Genomic DNA, 23,808 nt, shown 5'->3' with positions numbered 1-23,808 from the left:
CAAAGTCTCACAACCCAGAGCACCTGTGACCTGTCACAGTCCACATCCATTTGAGCTCATTGACCAGGGACAATGCCCATGGCCAAAGGTGGAAACACTTTATCATCAGCAAACTCCAAGAATATCACACACTTCACAACAGTGCCCAGAGTTGCTATCTGGTCTAAAAAAAAAAAAAACAAAAGAAGTCATAGATAATCTATCCATGCATGTGTGCTAAGTCGCTTCAGTCATGTCCAACTCTGTAACCCTATGGACTGTAACCAGCCAGGCTCCTCTGTCCATGGGATTCTCCAGGCAAGAATACTGGAGTGGGTTGCCATTTCCTTTTTCAGGGTATCTCCCTGACCCAGGGATGGAGCCCACATCTGCTTATGTCTCCTGCATCGGCAGGCAGAGTCTTTACCACTAGCGCCATTGGGAAGCCCCAGGCTACCCGTGGAGGAATGTATATAGTTTAGAAGAAAAGAAGTCAACAAATGTCAAGACTGGAACAACAAATTTCAATTGGAACCAGCATAAAAAACAGGATATTAATGGCACTGAGAACTTCATATTTTTTAACCAGAAAAACAGTTAAATATAACTACTATGCCCAACTCACCATTATTCAATGAGGTTCAAGTAAAATCATGGAAAAAGTCTCTGTAGACTGTCAAGTGTTAGACAAATGTAGTAGAAATTATACAGATCACTTGGCCTAGACAAAATGACTCTGAGGAGGCATTCAGAGGATGTATAGCCATAACATTCAAGTACAAAAAGAAGTTGGAATAGAATTGCAAGAAACTTGGCTTGGATATTAATGATGTTGGATATTTTTCTACACACACACACCAAAAAACAAGCAAGCAATAAAAAGAAAAGAAACAGCATTATCAGAAATTTTAGCTAGGTATTAGTTATGCATCAGAATTGCTTGTTAACTTTTTAAATTAATTTATTTTAATTGTAGAATAATTACTTTATAATTTTTAAAAATACAGATGCTGACACTCCACCCAAAACCCAGTGAATCAGAATCTTCCAGGAAGATGCCTAAGTTGAGATGCCTAAATGCGTTGGGAAGGAAAAAGAAGTTTTTGAGTTCTCTAGGGAGGTTTCAAAATCTCCATCCTAAAAATGAGAAACTGGACTTAGCTTATTCTTTTCTGACCCTTTCAGTCTAGCTTTTCTATTCCTATGCCTCTTGATTATCTTTCTAACCATTTACATCGTTTTGTGATTTGCCTCTTACTCCCAGGGTAAGAGCAGCACAGGAAAGTACGGAGTAGTTTCCTATGTCATGATTGTTCTGCACTTCCTCACCTTCTCCAGCATTTTCTGCCAGAACTGCCTCCAAAGGATGATGACAATGATGGCTAAGAGAATGAAGATGATGGCTACCAAGCAGCCAATCAGGATTCGAGTATTGCTGTCATCAACTTTAAGCATTGGATCTGTAACCAGGAAAGGAAAGATGAAGAGTATTATTATCTCACAAGGCAAGAAAAGGCTTGGACCAGAGACAAGAAGGCAGAACTTGCTCCTTCAGGATCATTCCACAATATGTCACCTTAACACTTGGTATTGCTACTCTTGTATTACTTTGCTCCTATATCCTACAGTCCACATCCATGGGACAGTAGCCTCCTCTTCTTCATGTATTAGACTGGATAATGGAGAGGCTTTCCATTCTTCCTAAAAGTTTGCTCCTTCATACCATGGCTTGGGTCTGCTGGCCTCTAATCTCACCTCATGTAAACCAGGTGAAGAACCAGTTTCACTGTGATTTCTTTGAGACATGCCGGGGTAGCTGAGAGTCCTCTTTGGACTTTACACTATGATTATGTATTTCCCAGATTGCTGACTTATACAGCCAGTGGCTGTCTGAAGCAATGGATACATTTGTCCATATTTCCCTGCAATTGGAGAGACTAGCTTTTCGTTCCATAGACTTCCATTCTTTCCTTGAGATCCCTACAGTGGGTCTCACCTAGACACATCCCCCTCCCTGTTTTTGCTCCCCGTGTCCCAAACTTCCAAGAAGCTGTTGGGACAACTCAAGACTCAGCCTCAGCTGAAGAAGCACATGGACCAGCAGGGAAGGGAGTGAGTTTGGGCCATTAACTTTGGATGTGGACTGTCCTATCTTTCCAGAGCTACTCTTCCAAGGACACCTTGTATCAAGCCTCCTACACAGTAAGGCCTTTGCACATCTCCACTCTTCTTCATCCTCTGGAAGGTCTCCTCAACTTAATTTTTATAGCGAAGAATTCCATAACACATACCATAGGTTGTGGGGGCCACAGGCGAGGTGGGCAGGGCTCCAGAGTTGTTGTACATTGCAGCATCTGTTATAAAACAAGGGTGAGTCAGAGCTCAAGGGAAGAAGACAGCTAGGTAGTGGTTTTTCTGAAGGTAGGCTCTAAGCTAGTACTTTGTGAAATCAATTTACTGGATTAGAAATGAAATCATATATTATTAATAAATAAATAATATTACCATTCATCTCAACAGCAAGGGCAACTTTTCTTTTGTAAGTATCATGATATTAAAACCTTTAAGAAAGAATGATCAGAGGGCTGTGACCACACATTATCATAAAGCATGCACAGGAAGTGAGACCCAAGTCCAGTAAAATACAGAGAGAATATAATGAGTTAGAGACATGGAACAGACATGGCGCTAAAGATGATCTTTCCTTCAAGGAAATTAAATTAATTGAACTCCTTTGTTTACTAAAGAGTTTTCATTATGTTTCATTGTCCTAGACTTTTAATTTATAAATTAAGCCTTCGTCCTTATAGATAAATTAGAGCAGGGGTCCCCAACCTCCAGGGTCTAACACTGGATGATCTGAGGTGGAGTTGATGTAATAACAGTAGAAACAAAGCACACAATAAATGTATGTGCTCGAACTATCCTGAAACTACCACCCCTCTCCACCTTGTCTGTGGAAAAACTGTCTTCCACGAAACTGGTCCCTGGTGCCAAAAATGTTGGGAACTACTGAGTTAAATTATCCTTTACTGTGATCCTGAAGCTTCCAAGAGTAGATCCCCAAAATGTATTTGACAGATTGATGTTGGTAACTTATTTTTCCCTCTGATTTGTCTAATAAAGAGGGGAAGAATTAAAATACTCACTTCCCATTCAAAAGAGATTCTCTCCCCAAAACCTAATTTTTCTTCTTATTAGCATTATGATATAAATAAAGTATCTGGCACCCACCTGTACTTTTCTGAATTGGATTCTCAGGCTGCAGTGAAAACTAATATTATCATGACATTAAAGTTCAAGATATTTCAGCAGTCAAAAACTATGTAACTATAGTTACATAGCTACAACTATTTTAAGTCTTTTTGGCAGACTTCTAAAAGTGTCTTCTTTAATGTTAATGAGAATATACACAGCAGACATAAGTAACATGTTGGTCTGATTTGAGTTTACACGGGACGTATTTAATCACTTACTGAGAACATTTTTTTCAAAATTGTATTCTTATCAAGAAAATATAAAAAAGATATGAATACACTTTCTGTGATTTTATGCCACAAACACCACTGTTTAGATCATTTAATCTGAAACAATTGCACTGACACTTGTTCCATTTTCCTTTCAGAAATACAAGTTTGAGATGACTTAAAACTGATCATTCATGATGTTCTAAAATTCTTTGGTCATTAAGTTAGCAAAATATGCTTTATATTAATTCCTGAAGCAAACATTTCAAGTCTCCTGCAGAAACTCTGAGGATGGTGGAAACCTACTGTCTCCTAATTAACACTTAGAACGTTAAGTAACACTGATTTTGAACATTTAAATTTCTTCCCTCAATAAATACTTTATAAAATAATGAATCCACTTACTCTTAGCTTAAATTTTTAAAACAGAAGGTATTGAGGCACCAAACCTCTTTTTCTAAACATGTACTGTATTTCCTTATCAATACATCTTAATCAGCAAAACATCTTAAAATTTTTTCTTTTAAAAATCAAATTAGGAAGTATGGGATCTTCTGGTTTATTTTTAGCCTTCCCTCTTCTCTGATGTCATTTTTTTACCTATATTCTTCTTCCAGGCCTAGTATAAAGTCTCGCTCCTTTGTCCATTACAAATCCACTCTCTAGTGACCTCTCTCCTTCTGACCTTATTGTTGGTCACCACTTTGAACATCTTATGAAAAAAAAAATCGTTATCTAGGTTTTAAATCCTCATCTGAACTGTGATGATACAGACGTGTCCTAAATGGCTTTTAACTTTTCATGATTTGATGCAGTCCATATTGGCAACTTTGTGGTCTCTAAATACCATTCCCCAATAAAAGGAACCAAGATCAATTGAGGAAATGTGATTCTACATCTGGGGCAATGAACGCTCAAAATAAGCTTGGGACATCTTGTTCTTTTAAATAGTAAAACAGCTATCAAAAACTTATAGGATCCAATTCAAAGTAGACAGAGCCAGCTTAAAGGCATGTGCTCTGGTCAAATGCAGGCAATCCAAGTATTAAAAAGAATATTATTTGCAACACACACCAAATTTATAAAAACCAATGAATGCATAATAATACTAAGAAACATAACAAGGATGAAAATCAAAACAAAATCTATTCAACACCACTGAAAGTTGCTAAAGGTTGCATTAACTCATTACTCTGAAAATTGATGAAAAAAATTAATCACGTATCCTGCCCTTGCAATGCAAACTATATTTCAGGGTTAACAAGTATATGGGGAATAGTTCTCATATTCAGAATAAATTCAGCTAATAAATGCAAAAGGAACAAAAGAATTAGAAAATCACCAGTCAACAACTCCTAATGAAATAATTTAAGCAGTGGTCATCAATGGAGGGTGATGTCTAAGGAGAAAGATTGTGGGGAACTTTTATGTGAAAGAAAAACCACCTGAGCCCAAGATCAATCTTAGCATCACTAAAAGTGAGGGAGTCTAACATAACATCTCCATGATGAGATTCAACATAAAGTACACAACACTATCTATGAAAAATCCTTAGCAAAAACAAATATTGAATTTGAATCAAATTCACCTGTAAATATAACCTCCAGTCAACAAGACGACAGAGGATGTAAGTTACAGTAAAATGACACCATGGAAAGCAATCAGTTAATCCAGAATGGAATTGTTTTTTAATTTATTCTTTAGATTAAAAGAGATACAACCTAGCAATGTAATAAAGGAAATACACCAGGAGGGGCTTATTAGTAGGATCCTAATTCATTCAAGCCCACTGTTGTTAAGACATTAGACAATCAAGGATACATGAGTGTGGGTTGGCTATTACATTAAGGAATTAGTTATTAATAAATGTTGTTACAATACATTGTTATGAAGATAATGTTATCTTCTCAGGTGTATTCTAAAATTTTATTATTGAAATTCAAATAACATCTCAGATTTGCTTCAAAGCTCTATAGCAAGAAGGGAGGAATAAATGAAACAAGGATGACCAAAAAATCAACGATTAGTAAAGCTAAGTGATGGATGGAGGCTGATTGTTCTCTTTAGTGTATATTTAGACATCTTCATTTAAAGACTTTAATAGTGCTTAGGTTTGCTTTCCCTTAACTGCTTTGATTTACATTAAAGTTTTAACACATTGTACTCATTTTCTTTCTTTTTTTTTTTTTAGACAAATATGAGTGAGAGCCAAGTAAACATTCTGTCCACTTCCACAGTCTCGTCTCTGCCCTTCCACAACCAAATTAGTGGCGAAAAAGATTCTATCTACCCATGAGACGCCACTTGGATAACTTTTTTCTTCTCAGAGACCCACCAATGAGAAGCTCTGGACACTGCCTTCCTCCTTCACCACCCTGCTCCCACTTCCCTAAGGGCCATCCAAGCTCCCAACCTGATTGGAAGGTGATCTCACTGAACATCATCCAGGTGTCAGCAAAATGGTATTGGCACTTGATGGCACTGGCCATGCGGTGGTGGAGGGGCACAGTGACGAAGCGAGCACTGGGGTTGACGTCATCCAGCACCAGCGGGAAGGAGACGGCGTTAGGTTCCCATTCATTGGCTTCAGAGCGGAAGTAGCACTGGACCTCCTTAAAAATCTTCACACCCTTAGCAAACATGTTGTTGCAGTGGACCTGGCCGAGAAAGAGGCATGGAGTGACAGCTTGACCCTGCTGGCTGGCACTGGGGACACAGTGCAAGCTCACCCAGTAAGACCTTAAACTTGTCAAATTTCTCTGAGCACCACCCTTGGTGAATACTTGATGCTCTGCAGTAATGCATTTTTCCCTTCTAGGAACCTCACAGTGGCACTGGAACATTGCTCTGACTTTACAAAACCTAGGCTGCTACTCTAGCCACCGTTATACAATTGTGCTCCCCTCGCCATCTTGCTGCACACTACTGGGAGAGGCATCCTCATCTGTTAAACGAGGGCTGGACCAGCCTCCTCTCAGCTCCTTCCTTGCCCTTAACACTTGCTGGTCTGTCACTGTGCCTCTCACCACTCCAATCCTCTCAACCATGGTTGCTATCTACGCAGAATCAAGCTATTCTGAACAACTTTCTCCTAGGTACATTTCCAAAGTTAATCCACTCCTTTCAACGAGTTTAGATGAGAACCCTGAAATAACATGCTATCCAATACAATTTCATCTTTCTCTTTAGAAATCTCATTTTGACTGTCAGACACTAGCATTTGTCAGCCAGAGACACAAGACTTAATTATCTCTCAATTAAATTCATTTTGGTAAAGCCATTCTGATGAATGCATTAAATCTTCATCATAGATACTTTCTGAGATGAGAAAAGAAAGTCTTTGGGAAGGTAGCTTGTACCCTCTTGCCCGCTGCCATGACTCTCTCACCAGGGTATTTGTATGGCTTTTAAGGGTCATCAGGAAGAAGGATTCCACAACAGTTCTTCTGTAGCACCTTGCTGTGAGTAACATCCCTCAAAAGCAGAATGTCCATGATTGTAACTAAGTCAAGTCTCTGGTGGTAGTTCAGTAACATTACCTCAGGCTCAGTCCATTGTAGAAAATGGAGCTTTGCTGGTCACTCTCCCCTGAATTTAAAGACTTTAGGTTGGAAAAGCATCATTATAATTTTTGGAATATATTTGTTATTTCAATTTTATGTCTTGCTTAGCCCCTGAATTGTAAGCCTTCAATACCGTCCTCTGGTTTCTGGGTAATCAGTACAACCTAAGTGGCTCAAATGGCAAAGAATTTGCCTGCAATGCAGATCTCGGTCTGATCCCTGGGTTGGGGAGATCCCCTGGAATAGGAAATGGCAACCCATTCCAGTATTCTTGCCTGGAGAATTCCATGGACAGAGGAGCCTGGCAGGCCACAGTCCAAGGAATCACAAAGAGTCGGACACCACTGAGCAACTAGCACTTTCATTTTTTTTAATTCAGAATTTATTTTTAGCTGAGGAAGAAGTAATGATATAGGAATTTAATGACTGATGAAACAGACCAGAGATATGTGAAAAGAATAAAATCATGAAATATTAGAGTGACTGGAGACTTCAAAAATCTTCTAGTCCAGTTCTCTGTATACTAATTAGGAAACTGACATTTCAAGAGGTTTGACCTTTCTGGGGTCAGTCAACATCAGAACAGGATCTAGAATCGTAGACTGCAGTCCAGCATGCTTTCCATATCCACACCACATGGAAAGGGGGCAAATCACCTCAGATTTCCCATTTGGATTTTCCTCTAAATGTTAATGATGAAAACGTGTTAATATCTTCTTTGGGATGAATTAATAGCTCCAGTCTATTGAACACAAGTAAGTAGAATAAGGCTAAGAACAGAATCAAAGAAATGCCATCTACGGCTTCAATAGATTTTTCAGATGTTTTGAAATCTGTGGAGTGTTGGATAAGTGGTCTGTGGGGAAGACAATAATCTGACCTGCAAATGTTTTGGGAATCCTCCTGGAATGCAAATACATAGAACAGGATTTCATTCCCCAATGGACTTAAACACCCATGGCGGATTCATGTTGATGTATGGCAAAACCAATACAATATTGTAAAGTAATTAGCCTCAATTAAAATAAATAAATTTATATTAAAAATAAATAAATAAAAATATTTATTTAATAAATAGAAAACATTTTAAAATGCATTTATATATATATATATATTTCAGAATCTCTTTTAATTTTTTTTCCTTGTTTGTCTTTTTATTTTCATTTTACATTTTTCCAAAGAAAAAGCTCTTGGGTTTACAATAATTTATATAGTTTTCCAGTTTTAATTAATTGGTTTATACATTAATCTTTGATGTTGGAATTAAGTGTCTAGTTCATTTGTTTTATATCTTCCTTTTTTAATAATGAAGAAAATATTCAATACCATGAATTTTATTCAGTGTAGTTTTATATGTATCCCATTTGTTTTGACATATGTAATGTTTTCATTTTCTAAACGCTCTGTGGATTCACATTTCTTCTAAATGCTGTATTTTAACTACAATCAGGGCAGAGAAGGAAATGGGCAGTACTTTGCCTAGGAAGCAAAACTCCTCTCTAGAAGACATTGATGACCTGAAAGTCATCATTACTTTTTGTTTCAGAAAAGTTAAAACAAGGTAGATACCTGTTCAGCCTCTTAGCCTTAAGAGGACCAACCCTGAGTCAGCTCCTGAGAAGTTTCTGGTACCTTCTCATTGCAGAATATGCTTTTGAATAATTTTGACCTGTGATAAACTACACAGGAGTGGCTGGGGACTCAGGAAGATAAAAGTCAATTGAGTTAATATTATAGCTTTATGGGGGTTTTAAAATACATTTTATTATTTGTGGGACTAGAAATTCTCCCAATGATATACAATGAATTGATATGCTTGTTCATAGGTACACATTGGGTATACATCTTATTCACAACACAAATAAATTTTTCTTTGAAGAATACACAGTTTTGCTACCATGCAAATTTCCCTCCTCCCCGCAAAAAACTTGTGAAGGACAATTTGTTATACACAATTGCACACATGTTTTACAACTGCCAAAGAACCATTCATGAGCAACACACTGGCAGACCAGGTATATTTTTCTGTTCTTATCATATAACTAATAACTATATTATAATCTTTTATACTATTATTATTAATAGTATTAATAATATTATATTATTATTATTATAACTATATTATTATCTTTTATAACTATTATAATATTAACTATATTATAATAACTAATTATCCAATTAGGAGATATTATCATCTTAACATGTGAGAGTGATGTAATAGACATGCATTTTCTTTCTGACTCCAGTTTCATGCCAAGAATTAACAAATTTTTATTTACTAGGACAATTTGTTATACACAATTGCACACATGTTTTACAACATGTGTAAAGTCTTAATGGTAAAACAGTTTCCCTTCTTCAGGGTTCCTACATACCTCTTTCTGCAAATAGTGTCTTTCCCCACTGAACCTCAAACTGTCCCAAGAAAGAAACTATTTCTTATTCATCTGTTTACCCCAGAATCTAGCATTCAGGTTTAACATCTAATCTGGTCACACTTCACATGGACGTTTTCTTCCCTTCTATTCCTTTCTCTCTGAAACATACATGGGTTTGAAAAGGCAAAATGACCATTTGAGCTAAGTACCACCATACCAACAGAGATGTCCTCAATGCTTACATCTAGGGTGGGCTGTCCTGAAAGGCCCTACCCCAGAGAAAATGGAAATCAGGCCTTAAGTCCCCTCCCTAAGCTCTTCTCAGGGTCTCACTTAACTCTTCACAGAGCTGTCCTTTTCCCAGATCTTTCAGCTTTCATCCAAGTCCTCAATAAAATTTACCTACTCACTCTTAACTACTCTGTAATAATAAACTGATAAAATCACTTCTGCTATTGCACTGAAGACATTAACTTTTGCATTTTAATGCAGACTTTGGGGTGATGGCATTTTAGCAAAAACAAATTAAAAAACCTAATAACTTACATTTGAGAGCTTAGAAAAGACTTGGGTTAAAACCACACCACCTCACTTGCCTTGAATCTCATTCATTGGATAAAACTCCTCTGGCTAGGCAAAGAGTCACAGAGATCTCAGAATCTGGACCTGAGGTCTAAAATCCAGATGTTGGCCCAGCCAGAAGTCACAGCAATTTCTCTTGCCTGGCCCCAGTCCTTCTACAAGTTTCTGTTTATAGTTGAGAAAATACAATTGCATTTTCAGTGTCTTATTGCTGTTCATCGTATCTCCTCCTCCTTCTACCCTACGTGGCAGAGATACAGAGATATACATGGCGAAAGTAGGCAATAAAGGATATCATTTGTTCATTTGCAAACATTTTTTGACCTGCATATATATAACTGCCAGGTGCTTGGGTACTGAGATCAGAAAGCAGAGTCACCACCTTGGAGGAGCTTGAGGTCTAATAAGAGAACCAGACACATACACATATAGCTGATCATAGATAAGGAAACAAAGAACTCTGGGAATAGAAGTGTATGGGATCTTTTATCACGGTTTCTCAGTGCTGTGGGCATAGAGAAAATACTCAGAGGGTGGAGACTGGTTCAAAATATAGAGCCCTTTCTTCTTCCATTGAGCATCAGAGCTACAGTGAGCCACCCTTACTGACGAGAGCGTGTCCCCTCCCTGAAGAGTGCTGGGCAGAGCCAAGTAATGATGTCCATGGCCCTAGTCACTTCTGCCTTTGTGGGCCCTACCCTTCATAAAAACACATTAAAATTATATTTTACAACCATGTTTGTTAAAAAAGATGAGAATAACTTTGACCCTAAAACTCATTTCTTTTATTCTGACAGTAAAAGAAGTTAAATCATTTCTGTGGGCTTAAAGTATGGGTCCCAGACAGTGCACCCAATTTGCATAATGAATATGTCAACTCTGTTGATGAGACAACAGCAACAAAATACATTGAAAAACAGTGACCTAGTCCAACACGCTTATTTACAAATGAAGAAACGACCCCAGAGAAATGAAGTGACTCATGAAATGCCTGCAGCTAGTTAGCAGTAGAATATGTATTTGAATCCTGTTCTGCTGGCATTACCCTCAGGTTCTTCCCAGCATGCCTTTTCCCTCGATCATGATTTTGGCTTCCATGCCTAACTCCACTGACCTTCATAGTAGTAAAATTCCTGATGCGGTCAAACTCAAACATGATCTCGATGTAACCATTGGTGGCGCTCTCGTTTCTCCAGCCCACATAGTCATAGCCCGGCCACACATGGTACTCGTGGGTCTGCGTGAAATCATCCAGGCCAGACACCCCATCAGTCAACTGGCCCAGCCCTTCAGTCATGCTGCTCAAACCAAAAAAGGAGAAGAAAACAGGAGAGAGGAACTTGGAGTTAATCGCACATTTACAGAAGAGTTTTTATCCAGTTTCTCCACCCCAGGTTTTGTAAGAGTTGATTATCTTGGAGGTTGAAGAATTATGAAAAATCCAATATAGTTTACAGTACTGACTCATTTATCCTACATCAATGGGGAACAAAGAATTCCATATAATGAATTTTACAAAATATTGGATACTTAACTCTATTATAGCAAAGCTTTTAAACACTTTTAAAAATCATTTTATATGAAAAGCTTTCTATGATCTATTGTATCCTTACCTGTTCTTATACTTAACATAATAAGTCTTTATATAACGATTCCACATTATCAAGTGCGTTTGGCAAATTTATCCATTAATGAGTAAATAAGTGAATGCATAGAATGAATAATGTAGTAGATGGTGGCACTTGCTTATCACTAAATAAATGGTTGGAACCAGAGCTGGTTGGAAATTTTCCTGACTCCCCTTTGACTGTATATTGTTATTGTTTGATGAATCAATTCCAGAGCAGCCAGTCTTGCCTTCTACTTCACATCCCCAACAACTTAATTTGATATCAAACTAAAGGGGGAAAAAGTAACCACTGCCAAATTTAAATACTAATTTAATTCTAATTCCGTTTGTAGAATACTAGATTCATGTAGTAAAACGCATGGGTCCACATGAGTATCTCAGGTATTGGATTGCATTTTCTTTTCTAGTTTGGCAGCCTTTCCACTTCTGAGTGTGAGGCTATTGTGAATGGCTGAAATTGCCAGAAGCCTGACTGCTTCTGTGTAAAGTTTGAAGAACATAAAGAGACCTCCTTCCTTCTTTTATGGAGGGACAGAACGAGAACACATCATGTGGAGTTGCTCTCTCCTCAAGCTCTGGAAGCTATGTCAGGAGTCTCCCAAATGAAAAGACTGGGATCGTCACCCTCAAGCAATATTCTGTGTGATCCTTGAGGTTACAGGCAAAGCAATGCCATGTAAAATTTGTGAATTACCAAAAAAAAAAAAAAAAAAAACTGATTACAGTGATTGTGCCAAGCTTACAGATATATTTTTAAATATATTTGTTCATTGAAAAATGTTTGGCAAATTATAATATTTATCTACAGGGACTAAACCCTGGCTCTCCCTTCCAAGGTTTTGCCTTCTTTTTCTTCTCTCTACAGATCAAAAAGGCTAGGACAGCATAAGTTTACTTGTCATGAATGTATTTCCTATTGTCCCCAGAAAAATAAATCCCCATGAAAATCTTCAGAAAAGCAACACAATTAAAAGGAATGCTAATTCAATTCCCTTTAATCAGAATTTAATCAAATGGGGAAAGAGTAAGGAAAGAAACTTTGCCTGTTTACTTTATATACTTTAGGACTGTTAGAATTTCTACAAGAGTATACATTACTTTTAGATTTTTAAAAATTTAAATAAGTAACTTTTGCTACTATGACTGTTTATTTCCTGAGAACTTGAATTAGGTAACTTTGTTATCTTCTCACTTAGCCACACCCCAACTAGATATCTCATGACCTCAATTATGAGGTGGAAGCTGATTATGTCTAAATCTCTGCAATCTTTCTTTTTTTTTTTTTTTACCTTTTCTCTGGGGTCCATCCAGAATCATATTTCTAGTTATCTGCCTTATTTCTCCATCTGAATGTCCTATCAGTTCCTTACATTAATAACCCAAACTGAATCCATCATCATCTGTTTCTAAACTAAATCTTTCACCTAGATTTCCCATTTCTGTCAACTCTACTTCTCTTCCATTTCCACTGAGAGTTCCTGGCATAAAATAAGCATATGTTTGTTGAATGAATACATGTCACCTTCATTGTTTGAGTTACCTGGACTACCATGTTTCATCTGACTCTTTCTCACATCCAGTGGTCCCTAAGTGAGTACCTCTTTCTCATTCCCATTCTCACAGTCACCACTTTGGCCTGGGTCCTTAACACTTTTCATGTGACTGAACTTGGAATTAGAATATATTCCCCTCTTATCCTCTCTTTCTATTCAAATCTAGCCTTTGAATAGCTTAATGAATTTACCTAAAGTACAGCTCCCATCATGTTCTTCTCCAGCTTTAAAAAAATCTTCAGCAGCTCATTGTGTTGGTGATGTTGATAAAGAAGAACTCCCCCTCCATGTCTCTTCTTCCTGGCCTTGGCTCCCTTTTCTCCACATTCCCTCTATAATTTATCATTTGTAGATTTTTAAAATCATGGCCATACTGACGGTTGTGAGGTGATACTTCATTGTAGTTTTGATTTGCATTTCTCTAATAATAAGCGATGTTGAGCACTTTTTCATGTAAGACCAGAAACTATAAAACTCTTAGAGGAAAACATAGGCAGAACATTCTTTGACATAAATCACAGCAAGATCCTCTATGACCCACCTCTTAGGGTAGTGGAAATAAAAATGAACAGATGGGATCTAATTAAACTTAAAAAGCTTTTGCACAGCAAAGGAAGCCATAAACAAGATGAAAAGATGGAAAAATCTACATCCAAGATTACTGCACCCAACAAGGATCTCATTCAAAATTGTTGGAGAAATAAAAAGCTTTACAGACAATCAAAAGTTAAGAGAATTTAGTACCACCAAACCAGCTTTACAACAAATGTTAAAGGGACTTGTATAGTCAACAAATAGAAGAGAAGGAAAAGATCTACAAAATCAACCCCAAACAATTAAGAAAATGGCAATAGGAACATATCTATCAATAATTACTTTAAATGTAAATAGATTAAATGCTCCAACCAAAAGACACAGACTGGCTGAATGGATACAAAAACAAGACCCATATATATGTCTACAAGAAACCCACTTCAGACCTAAAGATATATATAGACTGAAAGTGAGAGGATGGAGAAATATATTGCATGCAAATGGGAAGCAACAGGAAGCTGGAGTAGCAATCCTCATCAGACAAAAGAGACCTTAAAATAAAGAAGATTACAAGAGATAAGGAAGGACACTGCATAATGAGCAAGGGATCAATCCAAGAGGAAGACATAACAGTTGTAAATATCTATGCACCCAACATAGAAGCATGTCAATACATAAGACAAACACTAACAGATATAAAAGGAGAAATTGACAGTAACACAATAATAGTAGGAGACTTTAACTCCCCACTCACACCACTGGTCAGATCATCAAAACAGAAAATTAATAAGGAAACACAAGTCTTAAATGATACATTAGATGAGATGGATCTCATTGATATCTTCAGGACATTCCATCCAAATGCAGAAGAATACACCTTCTTTTCAAGTGCACATGGAACATTCTCCAGGATAGACCACATCTTGGGTCATACATCAAACCTCAGTAAATTCAAGAGAATTGAAATCATATCAAGCATCTTCTCCAACCACAACACTGAGACTAGATTGCAGGGAGCCGGTGGGAGGACCTCCGCCTGTGGCAAAGGTCATGAGGAAGAAGGCTCGACATACACAAAGGCGGGATCGAGCCTCAGGAGTCCCCCTGGAAATTCTCGAGCATCTACCCCCATAACCAGAGCCTGCCTACTTTACTACTTTGTGCTCTCACCTACACCTCTGACTTTACGGGGGGCTGTCCCCCACCACCTCTTTCGGAGAAGGAGTTAACTTAGAGCTCCAGTTAATAAAAACTCCTGGGCGTGACAAGAGTGTTTTAACCTACAAACTCCTCTGAAGGTTCTCTAGCCTGCCTGACAGGCTTGTCCAGCCACATGTGATTGCTCACAGCCTCCCAACTGTGAGAGGCACGAGATGGTTTAAACCTTCTAAAAACAGATTCTTAGAGAAGTTAGAAAACTATTAGTATAAGTATAATAGGCTGATTAGAAATTGTATTGGTGAAGGGTTTTTCATTTGTTGAGCCAATGTTTGTTGCTAAGTCTCCACATCCCCTGCCCTTACACACATTAATGAATATATAGAAGAAATAAGTATTAACCTTTGATATTAATCACGTCAGACCTTAGGCTAAGTAAATTCTTTCCTTAATTAAAACCCACTACACCCTCACCCTATAGGAATGTAACTTTATCTGGTACCTTCAGAAGGTGGAGTCTTTTTTAAGAATAATCACCCCTGGAGAAATAAGTGTCCTGGTTGACTGACCGCTGTCACAAGGAGAGGGTCATAAATTGTCAGCAGGCCCCCTGGCCAGAAGATGATGTAACACCCCTAAGACCTCTGTATACATTTGTATGAAGCACCTGACTTTGATAAAAGTCAGGACTGCTGACCCTATGTGACTTTTGCATAACATCTCAGTGTATAAAAGTAGACCATGGAAAATAAAGAATTGGGATCAGTTTCTCGAAATACAGGTCTCCCCATGTCACACTCTCTCTCACTCTGGCTGAGTCTCCATCTGGAGCACGGAACCTGCCATGCTTACTAATTATGCCTGGGCTTCTAAGATCCGACTGGGGAGGCCTCAGGGTCTCCTCTCCTTCGGGAGAATGGAAGGACGCCTGCGGCCTACGTAAGTGGTGCAAACTTCTTGTCTTGAAGTTTTATTGGTCTCCCGCGTAAACCAAGCTACTCAGCCTCTTTTCTCCACTGAATTTTCCTACTGAGCTATCCTCATTCTATTACTCTTTACATCTCTAATTAATATCTAATTGAAGCTATTGTATCCTGATCCTCGCCAATGCCGTCCCTGCTTCGAACTCCCTGGATGAGCCGGGGCTGGACCTCGGCACTAGATATCAATTACAAGGAAAAAACTGTAAAAAATAAAATCAAATGGAGATTAAACAATACATTTCTAAATAACCAACAGGTTACTGAAGAAATCAAAAGAAAAATTAAAAAATTTCTAGAAACAAATGACAATGAAAACACAATAACTCAAAATCTATGGGATGCAGCAAAAGCAGTTCTAAAAGGGAAGTTTATAGCAATACAATCCTACCTCAAGAAAGAAGAAAAACATCAAATAGACAACCTAACTTTACACCTAAAACAACTGGGAAAAGAAGAACAAAAAAAAAAAAATAACAAAATTAGAAGGAAAGAAATCATAACAATCAGAGCAGAAATAATCGGAAAAAAAATGAAAGAAACAACAGTAAAGATTAGTAAAACTAAAATTTGGTTCTTGGAGAAGATAAAAAAAAATTGACAAACCTTTAGCCAGGCTCATTAAGAAAAAATGAAAGAAGAATAAATTCAACAAAATTATAAATGAAAAAGGAGAGCTTACAACAGACAATGCAAAGATACAAAGGATTATAAGAGACTACTATAAACAACTATATGGCAATGAAATGGATAACCTGGAAGAAACAGACGGATTCTTAGAAAGCTTCAATCTTCCAAGACTGAACCAGGAAGAAATAGAAATTATGAACAACCCAATTACAAGCACTGAAATTGAAGCTATGATCAAAAATCTCCCTAAAAACAAAAGCCCAGGACCAGATGGCTTCACAGGATAATTCTATCAAGAGCTAATGCCTATCCTTCTAAAACTCTTTCAAAAAACTGCAGAGGAAGGAATACTCCCAAACTCAGTCTATGAGGCCACCATCACCCTGATACCAAAACCAGACAAAGACAATACAAAAAAAGAAAACTACAGGCCGATATCACTGCTGAACATAGATGCAAAAATGCTCAACAAAATTTTAGCAAACAGAATTCAGCAACACATCAAAAAGCACATACACCATGATCAAGTTGGATTTATTCCAGGAATGCAAGGATTCTTCAATATATGAATATCAATCAATGTGATACATCATGTTAACAAATTGAAAGATAAAAATCATATGACAGTCTCAATAGATGCAGAAAAAGCCTTTGTCAAAATTCAGCACTCATTTATGATTAAAACTCTTCAAAAAAAATGGGCATAGAAGGAACCTACCTCAACATAGTAAAGGCCGTATATGGTAAGTCTACAGCAAACATTATTCTCAATGGTAAAAAACTGAAAGTGTTCCCCTAAGATCAGGAACAAGACAAGTGTGTCCACATTCATCACCATTATTCAACATAGTTCTGAAAATCCTAGCTACAGCAATCAGAGAAGAAAAAGAAATACAAAGAATCCAGATTGGAAAAGAAGTAAAGCTCTCATTGTTTGCAGATGACATGATACTGTACATAAAAAACCCTAAAGATAGTATTAGAAAATTACTAGAGCTAATCAGTGAAATTAGCAAAGTTGCAGGATACAAAATCAATACACAGAAATAACTTGCATTTCTATATACTAACAATGAAATCAGAAAGATAAATTAAGGAATCAATCCCATTCACCATTGCAACAAAAAGAATAAAATATCTAGGAATAAACTTACCTAAGGAGACAAAAGAACTGTACACAGAAAATTATAAGACACTAATGAAAGAAATCAAATATGACATAAACAGATGGAGAGATATTCCATGTTCCTGAGTAAGAAGAATTAACATTGTGAAAAATGACTATACTACCAAATGTGACCTACAGATTCAGTGCAATCCCTATCAAATTACCAATGGCATTTTTCACAGAACTAGAACAAAAAATTTCACAATTCATATGGAAACATAAAAGACCCCAAATAGCCAAAGCAGTCTTGAGAAAGAAGAAGGGAGCTGGAGAAATCAACCTTCCTGACTTCATATTATACTACAAAGCTACAGTCATCAAGACAGTATGGTACTGGCACAAAAACAGAAATATAGACCAACGGAACAAGATATGAAGCCCAGAAATAAACCCATGCACCTACGGGTACCTTATTTTTTGACAAAGGAGGCAAGAATATACAATGGGGCAAAGACAGCCTCTTCAATAAATGGTGCTGGGAAAACTGGACAGATACGTGTAAAAGAATGAAACTAGAACGCCTCCTAACACCATACACAAAGATAAACTCAAAATGGATTAAAGACCTAAATGTAAGACCAGAAACTTTAAAACTCTTAGGGGAAAACATAGGCAGAACACTCGATGACATAAATCAAAGCAAGATCCTCTATGACCCACCCCTAGAGTAACAGAAATAAAAACAAAAGGAAACAAGTGGGACCTGATTAAACTTAAAAGCTTTTGCACAGCAAAGGAAACTATAAGCAAGGTGAAAAGACAAACCTCAGAATGGGAGAAAAATAATAGCAAATGAAACAACTGGCAAAGGATTAATTTCCAAAATATACAAGCAGCTCATACAACTCAATGCCAGAAAAACAAACAACCCAATCAAAAAGTGCGGAAAAGACCTAAACAGACATATCTCTAAAGAAGACATACATATGGCTGACAAACATGAGAAGATGCTCAACATCACTTATTATTCAGTTCAGTTCAGTTCATTATTAGAGAAATGCAAATCAAAACTACAATGAGATATCACCTCACAGTGGTCAGAATGGCCATCATCAAAAAGTCTACAAACAATAAATGCTGGAGGGGGTGTGGAGAAGAGGGAACGCTCCTGCACTGTTGGTGGGAATGTAAATTGATACAGCAACTCTGGAAGACAGTACGGAGATTCCTTAAAAAGCTAGGAATAAAACCACCATGTGACCCAGCAATCTCACTCCTAGGCATATACCCTGAGGAAACCAAAATTGAAAAAGACACATGTATCCCGTTGTTCACTGCAGCACTATTTACAATAGCTAGAACAAGGAAGCTGGAGAAGGCAATGGCAAGCCACTCCGGAGAAGGCAATGGCAACCCACTCCAGTACTCTTGCCTGGAAAATCCCACGGACAGAGGAGCCTGGTAGGCTGCAGTCCATGGGGTTACTAAGAGTCGGGCACAACTGAGTGACTTCACTTTCACTTTTCACTTTCATGCACTGGAGAAGGAAATGGCAACCCACTCCAGTATTCTTGCCTGGAGAATCCCAGGGACAGAGGAGCCTAGTGGGCTGCCGTCTGTGGGGTCGCACAGAGTCGGACACGACTGAAGCGACTTAGCAGTAGCAGCAGAACAAGGAAGCAACATAGATGTCTATCAACAGATGAATGGATAAAGAAGGTGTGGTACACAATGGAATATTACTCAGACATAAAAAGGAAGACACATTTGAGTCAGTCTTAATGAGGTGGATGAACCTAGAACCTATTATACAGAGTGAAGTAAGTCTGAAAGACAAAGATAAATATCGTATTCTAATGCATATATATGGAATCTAGAAAAATGTTACTGAAGAACTTATTTATAGGGCAGCAATGGAGAAACAGACATAGAGAATAGGCTTATGGAAAAGCAACCAAATTAAAAAAAATAGGCAGAACACCTAAACAGATGTTTCTCCAAAGAAGACATACAGATGGCTAATAAACTGTGAACTTCTTAAAGGTAGGATCAATGACTTTACTATATTTGAATCCCTACCAAATTCCTTGCATGTAGTAACAGTTGATCAGCAAAGATTTACTAAACTAAACTGAATTGATCTCTGCTTTCCTCTGAGCCTTGATTTATGGCAGTTGGGTGTGGCTAAGTGAAATGATGCCAAGACCAAGTTATGTAAAGGGGGAAGAACAATGACTAAGTAGATGGAAAGGAAGTGATTCGCAATAGAAATCCTGATGAGTCAGGTCTTCAGATAGGGATCGGGAAGCTGAAGGCAGTACTTTATTCTTCACAGCACACAGAGTCGGACACCACTGAAGCGACTTGGCAGCAGCAGCAGCAGCAAGACAATGGAAGTGCTGTAACTCCACAGTCCTCTTCCTGAGACTCACTAATTTCTCTCTCTCTCAACCACCCACAACCTCCATTATGCAGTGTGGGCTCCACAATAATTGAGACCTGTCTGCTAAGGTCAACCTGTGCAAAGATCAACTTCAGAGAGCAAACTATTGATCTGGGGTAGAAGGATGGCAAGACTTGGAATGAATCGGGATAGGTGGGAACATCTCTTAACCAACCCTAAATTCCTCCTGTATCTGAACATATTCCTCTACCGTGGCCCTCCCTTGGTTCACTTCCAGCATCCATCAGTCCTTCTGCTGTTCCCAGTTCTAGCTTCTGCTGTAGTCAGGTCATTCTGGTCCTCATCTCTGATTCCTTTCCTCTGCTCCCTCTACCGACCTCCTTTTTGCCAACTATCATCTCATCCTAGAAACTTTCCTTGTCTATTATAAGTCTTAACAGTCTCCTTGTCACAATTTCTAAAGCATTTACATGTATGGAATTTATTCTTTCTGAACTTCTTTTTAAGTCTAATTCATTGTAGCTTTAGTTCTTCTGGCCCTTTGTCTCCATAAGTAGACTATTATTTATGTTAGACCTCATGTCCTGTTTTGAGGGTCAAAAATATGGCTACCTTATCATACTACAACATTTAGTTCTTCTTTGTATAATTTACTGTTTTCCTTGTGATTATTTTGTCTTGTTGAAGATCCCCTGGAGAAGGAAATGGCAATCCACTTCATTATTCTTGCTGGAAAATCCCATGGACAGGGAGCCTGGCAGGCTACAGTCCATGAGGTCACAAAGAGTTGGGCCCGACTGAGCGAATAACACTTTCACTTTCACTTTGTCTTGCCAAACTAGGCTCTCAGTTCCTTCCAAATAAAGACTACATCCATTACATCTGTTGGATCATCAAAAAAGCAAGAGAGTTCCAGAAAAACATCTACCTCTGCTTTATTGACTACGCCAAAGCCTTTGACTGTGTGGATCTCAACAAACTGTGGAAAATTCTTAAAGAGATGGGAATACCAGACCACCTGACCTGCCTCCTGAGAAATCTGTAAGCAGGTCAAGAAACAATGGTTAGAACATGGAACAACAAACTGGTTCCAAATCAGGAAAAGAGAACATCAAGGCTGTATAGTATATTGTCACCCTGCTTATTTAACTTAGATGCAGAGTACATCATGAGAACTGCTGGACTGGATGAAGCACAAGCTGTAATCAAGATTGCTGGGAGAAATATCAATAACTTCAGATATGCAGATGACACCATCCTTATGGCAGAAAGCAAAGAACTAAAGAGCCTCTTGACGAAAGTGAAAGAGGAGAGTGAAAAAGCTGGCTTAAAACTCAACATTCAAAAAATGAAGATCATGGCATTCAGTCCCATCACTTAATGGCAACTAGGTGGGAAAACAATGGAAACAGTGACAGATTTTATTTTCTTGGGCTCCAAAATCACTGCAGATGGTGACTGTAGCCATGAAATTAAAAGACGCTTGCTCCTTGGAAGAAAAGCTATGATCAACCTAGACAGCATATTAAAAAGCAGATATATTACTTTACTGACAAAGGTCCATATAGTCAAAGCTATGGTTTTTCCAGTAGTCATGTATGGATGTGAGAGTTGAACCATAAAGAAAGCTGAGCATCAAAGAATTGATGCTTTTGAACTGTAGTGTTGGAGAAGACTCTTGAGAGTCCCTTGGACTGCAAGGAGATCCAACCAGTCCATCCTAAAGGAAATCAGTCCTGAATGTTCACTGTAAGGACTCAGGCTGAAGCTGAAACTCCAATACTTTGGCCACCTGATGTAAAGAACTGACTTATTGGAAAAGACCATGATGCTGGGAAAGATTGAAGGCAGGAGGAGAAGGGAATGACACAGGGTGAGATGGTTGGATGGCATCACCAACTTGATGGACATGAATTTGAGCAAGCTCCGAGAGTCGGTGATGGATAGGGTAGCCTGACATGCTTCAGTCCGTGGGGTCACAAAGAGTCGGACATGACTGAGTGACTGAACTGAACTGAATTGATTTTACTTTGTCTAAATTTATCTCACGATGCCTAGTATAAGTGCCAAATAAACACTAGCTAGTTGATTGATTCACTGAGTGTTGTTCCCAGGCCATGGTAAAGTATTATTCTCTTCTGGTGGTCATTTGCCTAGTCTGATGATTAACGTCTCCCAGGATTTACCTGTACCCAACAGCTCCATCATAGACAGAATCGTTGAGATAAATGATGGAGCCTCCCGGCAGTACAAACTGCTGTCCAGCTGGAGCGCTGTAAGACACCAAGCCATCTGCCAAAGGAAACATGGATGTGTCAGTGCCTTTGAGAAGGAGATGTACCTGCTGCTTAGACCAGCTATCCCAGGGAACTATCTGAGGCTTCAAGAGTGCTATTTTGAGCAGTGTGCCCACCTGGGATTCAATCTGGGCACACAAGGAGCAATCCTGGGGAGCACTCCTCTGCAGCAACAGTCAGCAGAGTAACTTGGTGTGGGGCACCACACCCTGGGTGGATGAATAATATTCCTTTCTTTACTCTAACCAGGATGATTAGTAATTCCAGTGAAATTCTTAGTGGAAGGAAATCCTCCTTCTGATTTGATTGCCTTTATTGACCAGGGGTTGATGTTTTTAATAAAGTTTATAAGCTCCCTCTCTTTAGACACCTACCCAGCCAGACACATCCGTAAAGCTCCACCCTCATGCACACATTCATGGAGTGATCAGTTACTGGGATAAAGCGGACAAATCTGGCCACAATGGGTGGCTCCAAATCCTTTAGGAAAATGTCATAGGGGTTACTATTTCCATCCAGCACCTAAGAAGAAGGAAGAGAAAGAGTGAGGAGTTGCAATGAAGTTATGCTGACTCTTCTTCATTCCCCAAGTCATTATCTCTTTGATGGAACCTTTCTTTTTAATTCAAGGAGCAGAATGTATTCATTCACAGCTCTCTCAGCAGCCTTGATATCCCTGTCTGTGCCCCCATCCTATCCTCTTCATCTTGGGTCACACATTTCCAAGGGAATGGCAGGTCTGTGGACACATACACCTGCATAGACAATCTGTGTGCTTCCTCTTCTAGCCTAAGTCAAAATACAGTCCCAGACATCCCAGGGTTTGGATGTCTCTTCTTCTTACCTGTTTCCCATGCCGGTTCCTCCAAGAGATCCAGCGAGTGCCATCTCGACTGTAGTTGATCTTGTACATGGGGGCAAACTCAATGCCATGGCCCCCTGCATGGCGTCCCTGGGTCCCCACCAGAGTGATAAAGTGCAGGGTGTGCAAGTCAATCTGCAGAAACTCCTTCAGGTCATCAGGTTCCACTGGAATCTCAGGACACCAGGCTCCGTCCCCTTCTTCCGAGTCCAGCCTTGATGGATGAGGGTTAGGGGAAGAGGAAGGAACCGTGAAACCACAGTTATTTACCAGTCCCCAGCAAGCAGCTGCCAGTCCTGAAGGGAGAGAGCAGGCTGGGAGTCCAGTCCAGATGGACTTTTTGGGCTCTCCCCACCAGTCTGACTGTCACCACCATACCCACTTGTGGCAGTTCCCTCTCCCTCAGGCACCATGAAACCCAGAAAGACAGTCACCACCAAGGAGATGGAGACCTTCAGATAACATGTAGCCTTTACTTCCCACCCTTGTTTAGAGGTCTCAGGGGAGGTCCCATGCAATGAAACCCTCCCTACCCTCTATTCCTTATAACAAAGCTAACCACTCCTTGCCTGGATATCAAGTTATAGGAGTGGGGAGGGAGGAATCATCAGATCTGCAGTGTGGGTTGTGCAATGCAGTGGAATTTCAACCAGCAGGGTGAGCGTGGCAGCTCAGCAAAAAGC

The 23,808-nt window shown here is 38.8% G+C and overlaps 1 protein-coding gene across 8 annotated transcripts in view; it reads right to left on the bottom strand.

Moving 5' to 3' along the window:
• Positions 1 to 23,808, bottom strand: part of DDR2 (discoidin domain receptor tyrosine kinase 2) — a 178,879-nt gene that overhangs the window by 23,076 nt on the left and 131,995 nt on the right. For all 8 annotated transcript variants that reach the window (XM_070366682.1, XM_070366681.1, XM_070366684.1 and 5 more), the window contains 7 exons: positions 23,108 to 23,339; positions 22,638 to 22,785; positions 22,153 to 22,258; positions 11,084 to 11,267; positions 5,860 to 6,103; positions 2,271 to 2,333; positions 1,309 to 1,439 (listed from right to left, as the gene is read on the bottom strand). In XM_070366682.1, coding sequence (XP_070222783.1) covers positions 1,309 to 1,439; positions 2,271 to 2,333; positions 5,860 to 6,103; positions 11,084 to 11,267; positions 22,153 to 22,258; positions 22,638 to 22,785; positions 23,108 to 23,339 — 1,108 coding nt within the window. The remainder of the gene's footprint in view (positions 1 to 1,308; positions 1,440 to 2,270; positions 2,334 to 5,859; positions 6,104 to 11,083; positions 11,268 to 22,152; positions 22,259 to 22,637; positions 22,786 to 23,107; positions 23,340 to 23,808) is intronic.

The sequence above is a fragment of the Bos mutus genome, chromosome 3, assembly GCF_027580195.1.
Source record: "Bos mutus isolate GX-2022 chromosome 3, NWIPB_WYAK_1.1, whole genome shotgun sequence".
Taxonomy (NCBI): Eukaryota; Metazoa; Chordata; class Mammalia; order Artiodactyla; family Bovidae; genus Bos; species Bos mutus.
Note: the sequence above shows the minus strand (reverse complement) of the source record. Positions and strands in the feature narration are given on the sequence as shown.